The 13,704-nt window shown below is 45.3% G+C and overlaps 1 protein-coding gene across 3 annotated transcripts; it reads left to right on the top strand.

Moving 5' to 3' along the window:
* The first annotated feature begins 2,239 nt into the window (after window positions 1-2,239).
* SNAP47 (synaptosome associated protein 47) lies at window positions 2,240-13,504 on the top strand. 3 transcript variants are annotated; one of them, XM_078870084.1, is made up of 4 exons: window positions 2,240-2,515; window positions 8,428-9,418; window positions 9,716-9,834; window positions 10,675-13,504. In XM_078870084.1, the coding sequence occupies exons 2-4, from the start codon at window positions 8,434-8,436 to the stop codon at window positions 10,819-10,821; spliced, it is 1,251 nt and encodes a 416-aa protein (XP_078726210.1). In that variant the 5' UTR covers window positions 2,240-2,515; window positions 8,428-8,433; the 3' UTR covers window positions 10,822-13,504. The 3 variants fall into 3 exon arrangements, with proteins under 3 accessions (XP_078726210.1, XP_078726200.1, XP_078726190.1); XM_078870074.1 differs by having other exon boundaries at window positions 2,240-2,664; XM_078870064.1 differs by having other exon boundaries at window positions 2,240-6,954.
* Window positions 13,505-13,704: the final 200 nt, after the last annotated feature.

The raw sequence follows: 13,704 nt of genomic DNA, 5'->3' as shown, positions 1-13,704 counted from the left end.
CTCATTTCAGGTCGAGTCGACCTAAAGGAGACCCAGGACCGGTTCAGATAATCGTCACTGGTGGCGGTGAGCGGGAATCGAACTCTGGTGGCCGGGTCCGTAGTTCAGCGCGCTAACCACGCAACCACCGCTCCCCATGGGAAAGAATACATCTACCCCCCTTACACAAGTGATTTGACTTCCACACGTCAAATTAAACTTAGTTTACACTGTACTATAATAGCAATATATTCCCACTGTCTTATCTGCCGTGCTTGGTTAAAACGACCGAGGAGCAACGTTTTAGCACCAGTGCCAAGCAAAGGAAGCTCTGATTAGTGTGCGGGTACGTGCAGTCATGGGACTGGTGGCTTCCTTGGTTGTTAAATCTAGATTTGGTTGTTGTCGCTGCAAAACAACAACCGACATTCGCTACTAGCCGACGTCACCACGGCGCCTGTGCCAGGCTAGGTGCACTTTGAGGCCAACGTGAAGTGTCGAAGGCTCTCTGCTGGCCGGAGGTCACGGGGGTCAGACCGAGCAGGTGCCATGGGTTGACTGAATGAGATGAGTGACAAGATGCAACCATCTGTGTCTCCCACCCCTCCAATTGTGCCAAACTTGCTGTTCGTTTGTGAGCCGTCGCTCCTTCTGTCCTCCGCTGTTGCTGGAGGGAACAAACAAAAATGCCTCCCAACTACCCAGCAGTCATTCACGAGCCTCCTCCACAGATGCCGATCTTGACCCCGCTCTGAAACCGGTGAAAATCCAGACAGGTCACCCCCCACTCCCCTCTTGTAAGATGGCCACGAGATGCCTCGCCAAGGGCGCCACCAAAACCGCGTGGCAAGGAATGGCCCCTTTTGAGTGGCAGCAACCGTTGGGGGAGGAAAGAGGGCTTCCAAATTGCAGTGTTTGGTGTTACATAACGTGGGCTCCCTAGGGGGCTCAGCTCCGCTTCTCTCTTGCAGTTGCCATAACGACTCGCCCAGATGTGTGTTTGGGACGTGATGTGTTTTTTTCTTCTTCTTTTAAACCGTAGGCTTAGAGGGAATTACGCAAGAGTTATGACAAATCGCAACTGCGAATGGAAATTAACGACTGTACTGTGCAGGGAGTGATTGAAGAAGTGAAATTTAAGCTGAGCAGAAGAAAAAACACAGGGCAAATTATCTAAATGAGAAAAATGAAACGTTGGTTTGGTGATACTGCATTGGCACTAGTGCAGAAATACGAAAGTAAAACTCACATTCGTCAATAACACAGCCTTAAAAGGAAACTCATATAAAAGGTGACGTTTCAAGTAATGTCCTTCACCACACATGAAGAAAGGAATCATGTACCGTGAAGAACATTGCCCGAAATGCCACATTATATACAGTAAGGTATAGATACTTTTCTTAAGTATCTATACAACAGGTTCGTTAAACAATTGAAAATATATACGAGGGAAGCAGTCAAGGCGAAGTAATGTAAAAATTTGAACGGAATCATGGAAATGAACATTGTGCCTAGAAAAGAATACCTGCTATGGTATAGCATGTTCTTGAGAGTGTTTGCTATACATTGCCACATAAGCCACTTCGTTGAGCTGTCATTAAGGGCCAGGTAGCTTCTGAAATAGAGCTGAAGAGCTCAGTGTAAACTCAACATACAGCACAACGAAACGGACATTACAATCAGAATATTTATAAATGCAGGAATCCGATGAGATATGAAGCTCTTTCTCACAGATGGTCAGTCGGGGCGGGGCAGAACATAATATAAAAAACACGATCGGAGCGCAAAGCATAGGAAAGGTAAACAATTTACTTTTTAAAAATACCAATAAAATATTAAAATATTCGTTTTTATTTTACCAGGTAAAGGCCCAATCAGCTGTTAGCTAATGTTGCAGACTCGGGCCTGGCCACACGCGATACAGAAACGGTACTTGCGCCTAACAAATCCACCAAATAATCGTCCCCCTATACTTTAATCCACCGCAAATCGGAGGCGCCCTTTAAACGAACAGCGACGATTCGGCACCACCCCCACCCCCAGGACTCGAACCCCACCGCCAGCCACAGCAGCTGCAGGAGGAATTGCTTCTGTCTGACGCGGCACAAACACTGCCCCCACCCCCCAGATAGGGGTGGTGAAAACCACAACCCCTGTTTGTGAAAACCACAACCCCTGTTTGTGAAAACCACAACCCCTGTCTGTGAAAACCACAACCCCTGTCTGTGAAAACCACAACCCCTGTCTGGTTCGTCCCGCACTGATGACGCCTCCGCTGGGAGGAGAGGGCATCGCGGGGCCGCGTCGCCTTGCGCATGAAGAGAAAAGGAGAATTTTCACGCCGTTTTACCTAAATAGATCTTCTTATTCGTGTTGTTGTTGTTCCTATTTACGGCAGTGCCATTGACGAACGTGTCGAGTTTCTAACTTCGCCGTTCGACACAAGAACGGGCTCGTAATAGCCGCGGCCTAGCAGACCCCGCCGTGGTTATTCGTCCACACTCTCGGCTCGTCAACGGAGGCGAAGGACACGGAGGCACGTATTAATGTCGGACTTCTTTCGTGCCGTACGTAGCCAGCCGTGCTGATCGGAGGGCACCTGCAAGACGCGTCGACTCGATGTGCGAGTGAGGCTCTTGCGTGCGTGCTCGCCGTGCGAGACAGAGAAGCAGTTGTGTGCGTGGGGTGAGTCTCGCCCTGTCTCTCATGGTTGATCTCACGGCCGCCCAGGGTTTGTTGTTGTTGTATATTGTGTTGTTGTTACATTTGTATATGAAAGTCGCACTCGTGTGGTTCGTGCGCGTGTGCTGCGCGCTGCGCTACGAAGCCGGCCACCCGAGTTCGATTCACGCTCACGGACAACACCAACAATGACGCTTATCTGTAACAAGTCCATTGGGCCCTCCCCTAGGGCGACTCAGCCTCAAATGAGTACCCGGTGCGATGTGTAAACATCGCCAGTGGGGAGACAAAGGCAGCCGGGCGTGGTGCTGGACACCCACCGCCCCCCTCGTGTGCCACCGTGCCGACCTTCATTGGTGCCACTCGCTCACAGCACTTGCCCCCAATAGTCTCTTAACGCGATATGTCGGGGGATATTTGTTGTGCACGTCTCGTAGTTATTGTCAGTCGTATCTACCCGCATCTTTATTGGTCCACAGCCCTCCTTTAATAGATCCATTAGCTGGACGAAGGGTCTCTTCTCCACGCACTTGTGGTACATGGGGAGTTGCGGGTCGTCTCGAATATTGCCCACTGTGGTCAGTGAGGTCGCCAGTGATCAGTTAATTTGACGTCATTCTCCACTGAACTTAGCCGTGATCGAAAATCAAACTCCGGGTGGTCAATGTCTTATAGCGGTGTGCTGACTTAAATATAAACGAATAGCTGAGTGGGCTTTACCCGGTAAGAAAAAATACATAGTTTAGTTGTATTTGTATAAATATTTTAAGTGATTTGTTTACCTTTCCTATACTGTACGTTTCACTCCCTATTGTGTTTTGCATTGTTGTAACGTTCAGACCTGTCCCCTATTGGACATATGTGCAAAAAGAGCTTGATAGCTATTCGGATTCTCCCAGTATAAATACACACTGACTGCTGCTCACAGGGCCAGGTTAAACCATGAGGCTAATAAGGCCCTTAATGTCCCTTGGTTGTGTAGACCCTCTCTCTCTCTAAGGCCCTCCCGTGCCACGTTTGAAGCGCTGGAGCAAAGCGACACGGTAGCACGGCCATCGGAAATGGGGTTTTTTGTCTTTGAATTGCGATTACACCATTGATGACTTTTTTACAGCTAAATCTAAGGGGGGGAAAACGTATTTTTTACTACATCGGTGTAGTGATGTATATGATGCAGTTATTTTGAGTAGAATACATTTGATAATTTGTACGTTGGTGACTTAATTTTGTTTTTGTAATATATAGTGCAAAAGGCCCTCCTATCGGCCGTAGACCACTCATAACCCTTTATCCGGCCCTGACCGCGCCACCCCTCAACTGTACTTTATTAAAGTTTACTTTATTACAGTACAGTTGTTTTTCTTATGATGGGCTTTTGCTCTTGTCCAGGGGTTTTCGTCATTAACAGACTTTGATGACAGTGCAGCATAATGAGTGGGTGGAACGGTGGCGCAGTACTTGCTGCGGCTCTGGAAAACAGGAAATGCCGAGTGATATCTGAAACGGTGCTGGGTCTGCATGAGGCCGCACTGACCAGCAATGGTGAAGTACCACCGTGTGGTCAAAAAACCTCCGCAGCCGACATTGCGTGAGGAGGCATCCATTCGTAATATGAATAGTGATACCTGTATATCTGGATGAGAGCTCATTGGGACAAAGAATCGTTGAAGCCAGACTTACATTGCCCTACTATTGCTGCCAGCATTTGTAAATGCTTGTTGACTACACAGGAACGTTGAGTAACAACATTTTAATGGAGCCAGAGAAACGTGAATAACGTTTGTAGATAACGTGACTAAGCTTGTGTGTATTTTTATGAATTACCATAGGAAGAGACCATATCCATTTGGAAAGTCCGCATGAAGCGTTTTGACATCAACATCGTATACCGAATGGCTTCTAGAAGGTGGAATTTCAGAACTACTAATGTTCGCCCTTCAATTGTCTCTTATTCAAAGCGTAGTGCACTTTTGTATATGATCTGCTGTTGAGGTGTTCTTTGTATTGTAATCAGAGTTTGATAGATGCCACATTAGGCAATAACACATTCAAGTCATGATCATTTTTGTACAATCATTGAAGATGAGACCATTAACTCGCTGGACCTGAGAGGCCCGTTTAAACATGGGTGGCTGCAACACATATTTGAACTTAGCATCTCGGTAGTGTGTTGTATCCTAACACCTTCTTCCAAAATTGATATATAATGAATGAAAACACACCAAAGCGCAGCAAACTGCAAAACACCAGGTGTTGTTAAGTAATGAACTGGAGGAGGGCTAGGATGGCAGAATTTGCAACCTTGCTTCAAGGAAAGATAAGGCCTGATGAACGGGCACATGGCACCCGTGCAGGCGGCAGAGACAGTGGGAGAGTCAGCCAGACATAGTTAAGGCAAAAAGCCCAACCATCCTGCATGGTTTTAAAGTAACGTCAAAATTCGAAATTCAACAACAGAGTAGGCTAAATTATCGATCCTCGCGCTCGCTCAAATTGGAGACCAGGCTGCGAGCTACATCAATGAACCATTGCCCATTTGCTAATCCAATACTGAATGTTAATATTACTGAAGTCAAAACGAATTCTATGACCTCAGCACATGGGCGAATAATAGGGCAGTGTCAACTCAAAGGCAATTAAAGGAAGCAGAGGCGCCTTTGTCTAAATCACAACCACAGAAAGCCAGGAATCATCACTGATTGTGTGTTTAGGGATTCCGAGCTAATTGGAACACGTGCACACAGGGAGGAGGTAGAAATACGCCTTGTCCTCCTGCAGCTGAGGGAGCAAAGATAAACCCAGCTCAAGGCTGTGTGCACAGGGGAGGGAGCTGATTTAAACAACCCTGCACGTCTGAACGTGAGGGGGCCTTTGTCCTGAAATTAATAACACTCCCAGAGCAGAAGGTTGGATGGCCACGACAATAAGAGTGTTGTGTATCTCTCAAGGATGCAGACCCAGCTGAACACAGGCTGCGGGGGTCACCAGAAGTTCGCGTTCGCCTAGTTAAGACAAAAAGCTCAATTATTCTGTATTGCTATTAAAGTAACGTTAAAGTCGGAATTTAACAACAGAGTAGGCTAAAGTTATTGATATGAAATGTTATTTCCATACTTTAATAATTTCTATACAACTCGACCCGAAGCATATGCGGGATGAATCACCACCAGGTCGAATATAAAATACATAATAAAAGAGCGATGTTAAACCCAGGGTCGGAGAGAAAGGGAGATCCCGGCCGTCTTTGTATCCCCGCAGCGCGGGATAGGAGTGTGTATACGCTCGGGAAAACACCTCCACTTGAGTCAAGCACCACGATGGGAAACGACAGACCTTAGGTTACATACAGAATCATAACTGTGAAATGGTAAGGGACAAATGTTAACTTAAAACTTTTTAACCGTTTCTTTGTGCATCGGTGAGGGTCGGAGGGAGTGTTGCCCCTCCCTCCAGGTGGTGCAACACGGACAAAGACGCCTATGAGACGATTTGTAACGTCTGTGTTTTGGTTCATGAAGAAGGCCAGACAAGAGATAATATCGCACCCAGACAGAGAGACGACTTATGCACACAAGGACATACGGACGTACGGACACACACATGGACACACCTACCTACGGACAGATCCTGACACAGTAAATCGAAAGAAACCCCGCCTTGTGGGCAGGATCTAAAGGGATTTTTCGGCATAAAAGAAAGGACCCTGAGTATTGGAAATCAGTTCGACCGGGAGGGTCGACTCAGGAGCGAGCTGCGACCAGCGGGTCGGCTCGACTCATCTTCAGTTCGACCGGGAGGGTCGACTCAGGAGCGAGCTGCGACCAGCGGGTCGGCTCGACTCATCTTCAACTCGACCGGGAGGGTCGACTCAGGAGCGAGCTGCGACCAGCGGGTCGGCTCGACTCATCTTCAGCTCGACCGGGAGGGTCGACTCAGGAGCGAGCTGCGACCAGCGGGTCGGCTCGACTCTTCAGCTCGTCTGGGACTCAGCCGAGTTCGATCGGCTCACCGGAGCCGGCTCTCGGGGCTCGACTCAAGCGGCTCCCCATCTCCTCTGCAGGCGGGCAAGACCCGCTTGACAGCTCAACTCGGCCTGCGTGGGTCAACCTCTGCCGAGTCGGAGGTCTCTGCTGCCGCCGGAGTGGTGACGGTCGCGGTTTGGCGACGAGGCTCCGTGCTCACCCTGTTCGACGATCCAACACTGCACGCTGCGAGCGAGCTGTGGGCGACACCTACCGACCGGGTTCCGAACTGCGACAGCATATCAACGGGCATCCGAACCAATTCACCACGGTGACAGGGGAGCGACTGATACGTATGACGCGCACCGCCCCCTCACCACACGACCACCAGGCGTCTGTTTGACATAAAGAACCGACTCCGAACACTGACTATTCAAGACAACTCTTACCACTCAAACACACTCGAACCCATAAGCCATCCGTGGCTGTGAAGGCATCACAACGAGACCGAGTGATGGCCATCCATCGTTTATAAGTGTATTCGTAATTTTTATCTTTAATATTTAGTGGGCTGTACTCTTAATCGCATAAATTCCCAACAGATCCATCAATCCGAATTGATTCTTGGCACCTCCTTCCGCCGAGCCACGCTTACGTGGGGAGTGGTGGCCCACCAGATCCTTATCAGGTGATCTGGTCCCCAATTAGTAAACTTGGTATAAAATAACGATCTTCGGAAAAGGAGCACCGTCGCAGGCCCTTACTCCGAGCCATTCTGTTGTCAGATAACCTGCCGATGTATCTGTTGAGATTGGTGCCTTTAAGAATAATAACTGTTTTTGATTGTGTTTTTTTATCGCCGTATAATCTTTCAAGTATCTTTCAGTCATAATCGCCGCACGTACTCGCATCCTCTACAGAATATTCAACTGTCCCGTGACCCAAGGTGCTAACAACGTGATAAGGGTTGCGTATGATCAATAAGGAGTGCGGTACAGCATAGTATTTGCATATTTTAACGACTCTCTCTCTCACTAACAACCATCGCGTTATGCGGGATCCATGTGCCGTTGTCAAAGTGAAATCAGACAATCGTTGATGATACTGTATTGATGCCGTGTTGACGTTCCGGGATTGAGAGTTCGCATACTATATCATAGTTGAGGGTGAATTAGTAATAAATTGATTAATAATCAAAGTGGTTGTGTGATTCTTTCCTGAAATCTATGCATAAGATCTGCTTCTGCGTTGAGATCTGAACTTGGTGACCTTAATAAACACACTAATACATACTCAGTAAATGTTAAAGCGATAACGGGGTGAACCGGGGACCTAAAATATAACCACGAATACCCACTCTGGGAATGTTAAAGCGAGAATGAGACGAACCTAGACAACGATGCCGAGTTAATCTAAGTTAATCTTGCATACTTACACCACACCTGCATAACTGCATACGATTAATTGCCTTATTCCGATCGATAACCCACCCTCGTCACCGAGGCGGGGTCTGGTTATCATAACGACTTGCATTATCATAATTACACCCACTCGCATAATTACTACGATTACCTCTCGAATTGGCATAAATAAATGTGCATAATTACATAAATTAACATATTTCCGGATAATTACACATTTGGCCAAATTTCATTTGATTATTATTATTTTCACTGAATATTCATAACCCACATATACAACATAATAATTTCACCCACGCACGCATACAACATAACAAATTTTGATAACCAACATATACAACAAGTGCCAGTTCAGCAAAATAACTCTAGGTTCCTTTTTCCAGGACATCATGGAAAGCCCCATCCGTACGTGGCGGGGGTCCTACTACCTGATATCCAACAAGCGTTGGGTGCCCGGACGCTTTTGCCTCCTGCCAGGGCGCCTATGCTTTTACGCGAACAAGGACAGCACGATGTTGTTCTCCACGCGCCTCGCCGATTTGTGCGAGATAAAGAAGACGACTGTAAGCCTGGTGTATAGTGCCCTGGCCTTGACACACGTGGGCGGCGTTGCCTGCCACTGGCTGTCGGGTCTGGAGCCAAACAGAGATGCTGTCTTCAACGTGCTCGAGCATTTCTGGAGGGAGGAGCTTCTCGGGGGTGGTTCCCAGGCCTCTGCTTCCTCCACAGCCCTGGGACAGCACCTGGTGGCCACAGCCACGGGCTCACAGCGCCGGCTGGAAGATGCGGCGCAAGCTTTGCACCACCAAGGGCAGCAGCTGGACGGGATCGGGCAGAACCTGCAGAAGATGAACGCTGATCTCTGCATAGCTGATCGGCTTCTAACGCAGCTGGAGGGGCCCTCATTTTTCAGCCGTTGGACTAAAACTTCGGAGGATGGCAGCGAGCGGAGGCATGTCCAGAAAGAAGCATCGGCTGGCCCGGGAGGAGGCCACCAGGATGCAGCCACAGGGCTCATAGTGCGTGTGCCTGTGATGTATTCGCGAGGCCGAGGCACGGAGTTCCATCATGGTCACCTGGCCGTGCTTTGCTCGGCACTGGAGGTCCAGGACGCGGCCGGAAGGCAGGTGCACATGTACCAGCGAAGTGACGTGGACGAGATCGAGGCACTCAGCCCTTACGAAGTCATTGTCAAGCAGCGGTTTATTGGGCAGCCTGATGTTGTTTTCCTACTGCTCTCTGCCAAGATAACCAATACCATCCCTGTGCTGGAGCAGCAGTACCGGGAAAAATTCTCTGCATATCCCACTTATCCCTGGGGTCCGGCACCTACTATCAAGAGGAAAACATCTGGACACAAGTTAATTCAAACAGGTTTGTGTGAAAACGACACGTTCTGTCAGAAAATATACTTGTTGATTCCAGCAGAAATATGTATATGTGTTATATAACTTGCGTTATCATGTAATTACATGATTTTTTTTACCATATAAAGTAATCGATTACACGTACATTTTAGCACATCAGTGGTGCGAGTTTATTCTCTGGTTGATGGACGAATACGCTACATATGCTTACATGAGAATACAGTACAGTATAAAGTATTTGTTGGTCTTTGGGCACCGCGTGCTTAGCCTCATTGTGTCATACCACTCTTCATCTTCATTGCAGCTGGCAGGTGGCTGGGTGGCCTCATGGGTGGTGATGACGAAGCCTCAGAAGCTGAAGGAAAAGTTCAGGTGCAGAAAGGGCAGACAGTGAGTGATGCGGAATCAGCCCAGCTGAATCAGGTAAACATGCGAGCCACCTATTAACCCGCTCTCTGTGTTATGGCAAAGTGCTGCCCCTAATGTGTATGTTAAAGGTCCCCTGAAGAAATTTCAGAAGCAGTCCTGTGACATCTTATTCAAAGGATGTTTTATGCATTTAACAAACAGTAATGTCGTTTGTAAACTTGATTTAGTTATACACCAAAACCTTGTTCATCGCGGAATTTCCCATTGCGGATTTGACCTTTCGCACCAAATTTATTGAGGTGCAGTTTGCCGAGTGTGCCCCAATGGCTCGACCATTTGCGGTTGAACACAAGTTTCCGATAGTGTGCATCGTAAATAAGTACTGTACTAATTTCCCTCTGCTCGCGATCCCGAGTAAGAATTCACACGCCATAATCATCATTCATAGTAAGTATTTTTTATCAGGTATTAAACTGCTTAATATTGACTATACATGTCATTAACCTTTACTTTATATTCGGATTTACTTTTACGTGTACAGTATATTATGGTACATTATATTAAAACAAACAATTCTAATCATACTTCCCATTTCATGTTTGAGATAATGTGTCATTATGAACTGTGAACCAAACCCTATTTTTCTCATATGCCTTTGAGTTTGCGGATCGCGGATTTGCAGATTGCGGATATTTGCAAGAATGTAACCCCCGCGACAGCCAAAGTTTTGGTGTAAAAATGTTAAATTTAAATATAAAGGGTGTGCCATTTTATTCACATTAACAGTTGGAGTGGCTCATCTCACGAACATTTTGAGAGGGTGTAAGGCGTTTTGAATGAAATTCTAAATGTAGCCAATGACAGTGATTGACATCCTCAACTCGGCTGCGCCAGGTGCTGACAGGCATCAAGGTACTGGCACTTGAGTCGGGCGCTGAGGTGGAGCGGCAGAATGAACTTCTGGAGGACACAAGCTCGCTGGTGGACCGCACCACCTCGCGCATCAATGCAGCGGATCGCCGAATCAAGAAGCTACTGTGAAAGGATGCGCCACATGGCCCATCTCTTCACTTCATCATCGGCATCATTTAAATATTTCACGTGCTTTGTTGCGTCAGTAAAAATTCTCCATACTTGCGGAAAATCCTGTGCTTTTGAATGACGTCCTTTTTTAAAAGATGCCGTCTCACCATTTTTTGGTACTGTGTAGAATTACTGAACGGTTTCAGGATTGGTATTTAACTTTTGCACTTTGAAAAGTATTATTCACTTTAATTCAGGAGACTTGAAGTTATCAGGTAGCGTAGTTCAAGGGGGTTTGTTTGTGTCTCCCCTAACGTAACCACATATATGGTCGTTGTGTGGCCTGGTAATGTGTGTTGCTTATTTCAAACCCACTTAAATTGATGATGCTATGATAGCACTATAGGGCTAATATTCATTGAGTGATAAAACTGCCAAAATACATAACCTTGGTGCTTTTCCAATATTGCTGGATTTATTCTCCAACATACCAGTTGGCTGAAGTAGTAACTAATTAGCGTTTTGTTTACCTGACAAATCCCTTACTAATTGGCTGTGTCAGGTGGTGGAGGGTTACGACACATTCATACTTACGCGATCTAACACAAACACTTTCATTGTGAATTGTTGTTTATGTGACCATGGGCAGATGAAGCAAAACAACGAAGATGACTTCAGCAACAAGTGAATCAGGCTATAATGTATTATCGTCAATATTTTTTTTTACCGTCAAAAATTAACAGGAGTAACGATGCATCAATTTTGAAGATCGCTATATTAATCGAATCGTGCATATACGTGTTTTTGTATTACTATATGGGTTCATGGTGACCCCTCAAACCATTACATTCTGATACATTCACCACATTGTTAACATTTATTTTTTGAGGTAGTCGAGTGGCTCAGGTGGCCCTGCTGAGTTTCTGGATTTGAATCTGGGCAGCCAGTCATAGGTTAATGGTCTCAGTCTGGCTATATAATAACTGCACTAATAAAACACTTTTTCATTGGTTTTGCCCATCATTTGGGCTAACAACTAGTCCTGAAAATGAAATAATATCAGCTCCAATCTCATGCAATGATTACACTATGTAACACAATTTTTGTTCCTGGGTCGTAAGTGTTATTTCGTAATTGATTTTGCCTAAAAAGTATAGAAAATGGCTATTATTCTCAACAAACTTTGCTTTTGTGATCAGGACAGTGATACTTTGAAATTTACTTATTTTCAATGAGAAAACGGGCGAATTTGTGTCTTTTCGTTCACATGAATCAGAAAAAACTACATGAATCAAATTTAACATGTAATTATACTGAAGTGATACAAAAATTACTAAGTAGTTAGTTATTCGAGATTGTTCCTCCCCACAGAGAACTCGGTCCGCTGTGGCCAGTCCCGCCTGTGGTAGTGTGCCTTGGTGTCTAAATCTTTTGTAGTAAATTTTGTATTACTTTAGTATAAATAAATGTAACTTTAGATTCATGTTGGGTTTTTTCTGACTTTATGTGAACGAAAAGACAAAAATTCGCCCGTTTTCTCATTGAAAACAGGTACATTTCAAAATATCACTGTCCTGGTCACAAAAGCAAAATTTGTGGGTAATAATAGCCATTTTCTGTACTTTTGAGGCATAAGCAATGAGGAAATAACACTACCCAGGAACAACAACAAATGGTGACACTTAATTTCGCTCAAGCAGGGCAGGTGGGGAAGTGTCGCCCTCTAGTGTAGCTACGGGGTAACTTAAGAGATTTCAAGAGCAGGTCACAGTGATTCGTTTTTACATGTTCATTAAAATCTCCTGCAATGGTTTGAATGGTTCTCCATCGCATGGCATGATGCCTATAGTACAATGGGGATACAATTGAGCCAACAAAGATGTATTTCAAAACCTGAAAATAAGTTCAATCTTGTTTCGTAAGGGGTAGTATTTATACGCCGAACACAATATTGGACATATTGGCTTTTAGATAAGATCAAAAACTTCATAACCTTGAAATGTTACAAAATATAACCGCCGCTTGCCGGAATACGCACTGCAAGGTCCTTGCGCCACGCAAATTGAGTCCCCGTGTGTCCCGTGACTCCACACCGAAGCACAACGAGGGGGCGCTAGAGGTTAAGCAAACGGTGCCCTCAGTATCGTCGTGCATGCCATAGTCGTGAACTGAACGTGCCCAGTAGCAGTATTCATTTACTGTATAAGCAAACAAGTCTTGTAACCATGTTAGAGCATGTCATTGGTCGACAGTACTATGTAAAAAAAATCTAACGTGTATTCATGCGTATGTGAATGACATCTGTTTTATATCCTGAGCTAAACTTAGAAATCCCTGTCCATATATGTATTGATAGGAGGTGTAATTATTTAAACTGACGGTGCAATGTGACATGCGTTTGTATTTTAAATACAGGTTCAGCATTGATGCAAACTATCCTTTGGAATGAAAACCTTAAATTTGCTGCAAAAATTGAGTTAACTAATCTTGAATTTGTAAGAAGTTGTGGTAATTATAAATGTCATGGGTGACAGGTAAGGCACTGCCTATGATGATCGGTAAAATTTTTTTTGAAAATGGTGCAGTGGAAACACAAAAGAAATAACATTTAATTTAATACACTTGTTTGTAATGCCTCGTCATTTATATTATGTATTCCATTTGCAAGTGTTTTATTTCCAAATAAATTTTACATATTGTGTGATAGTTTGGATTTTGTTATCACTAAGGCGAGCTGTGTTAACCTGTGGCATCCAGAATGAGTTCATATTTCAGCATGGGGTTAACTTAATAGATGATTCCATTAGGCTCAATACAAATAAATACCACTCAGTGTGAAACGCACACTGGTGTTCTTCATTTGTCTTTTTTACTTCCCCATATTTTTTTAAATCTCAATTG

Source organism: Lampetra fluviatilis, chromosome 2, assembly GCF_964198595.1.
Source record: "Lampetra fluviatilis chromosome 2, kcLamFluv1.1, whole genome shotgun sequence".
NCBI lineage: Eukaryota > Metazoa > Chordata > Hyperoartia > Petromyzontiformes > Petromyzontidae > Lampetra > Lampetra fluviatilis.
This window is presented reverse-complemented; position numbering and strand designations above follow the sequence as displayed.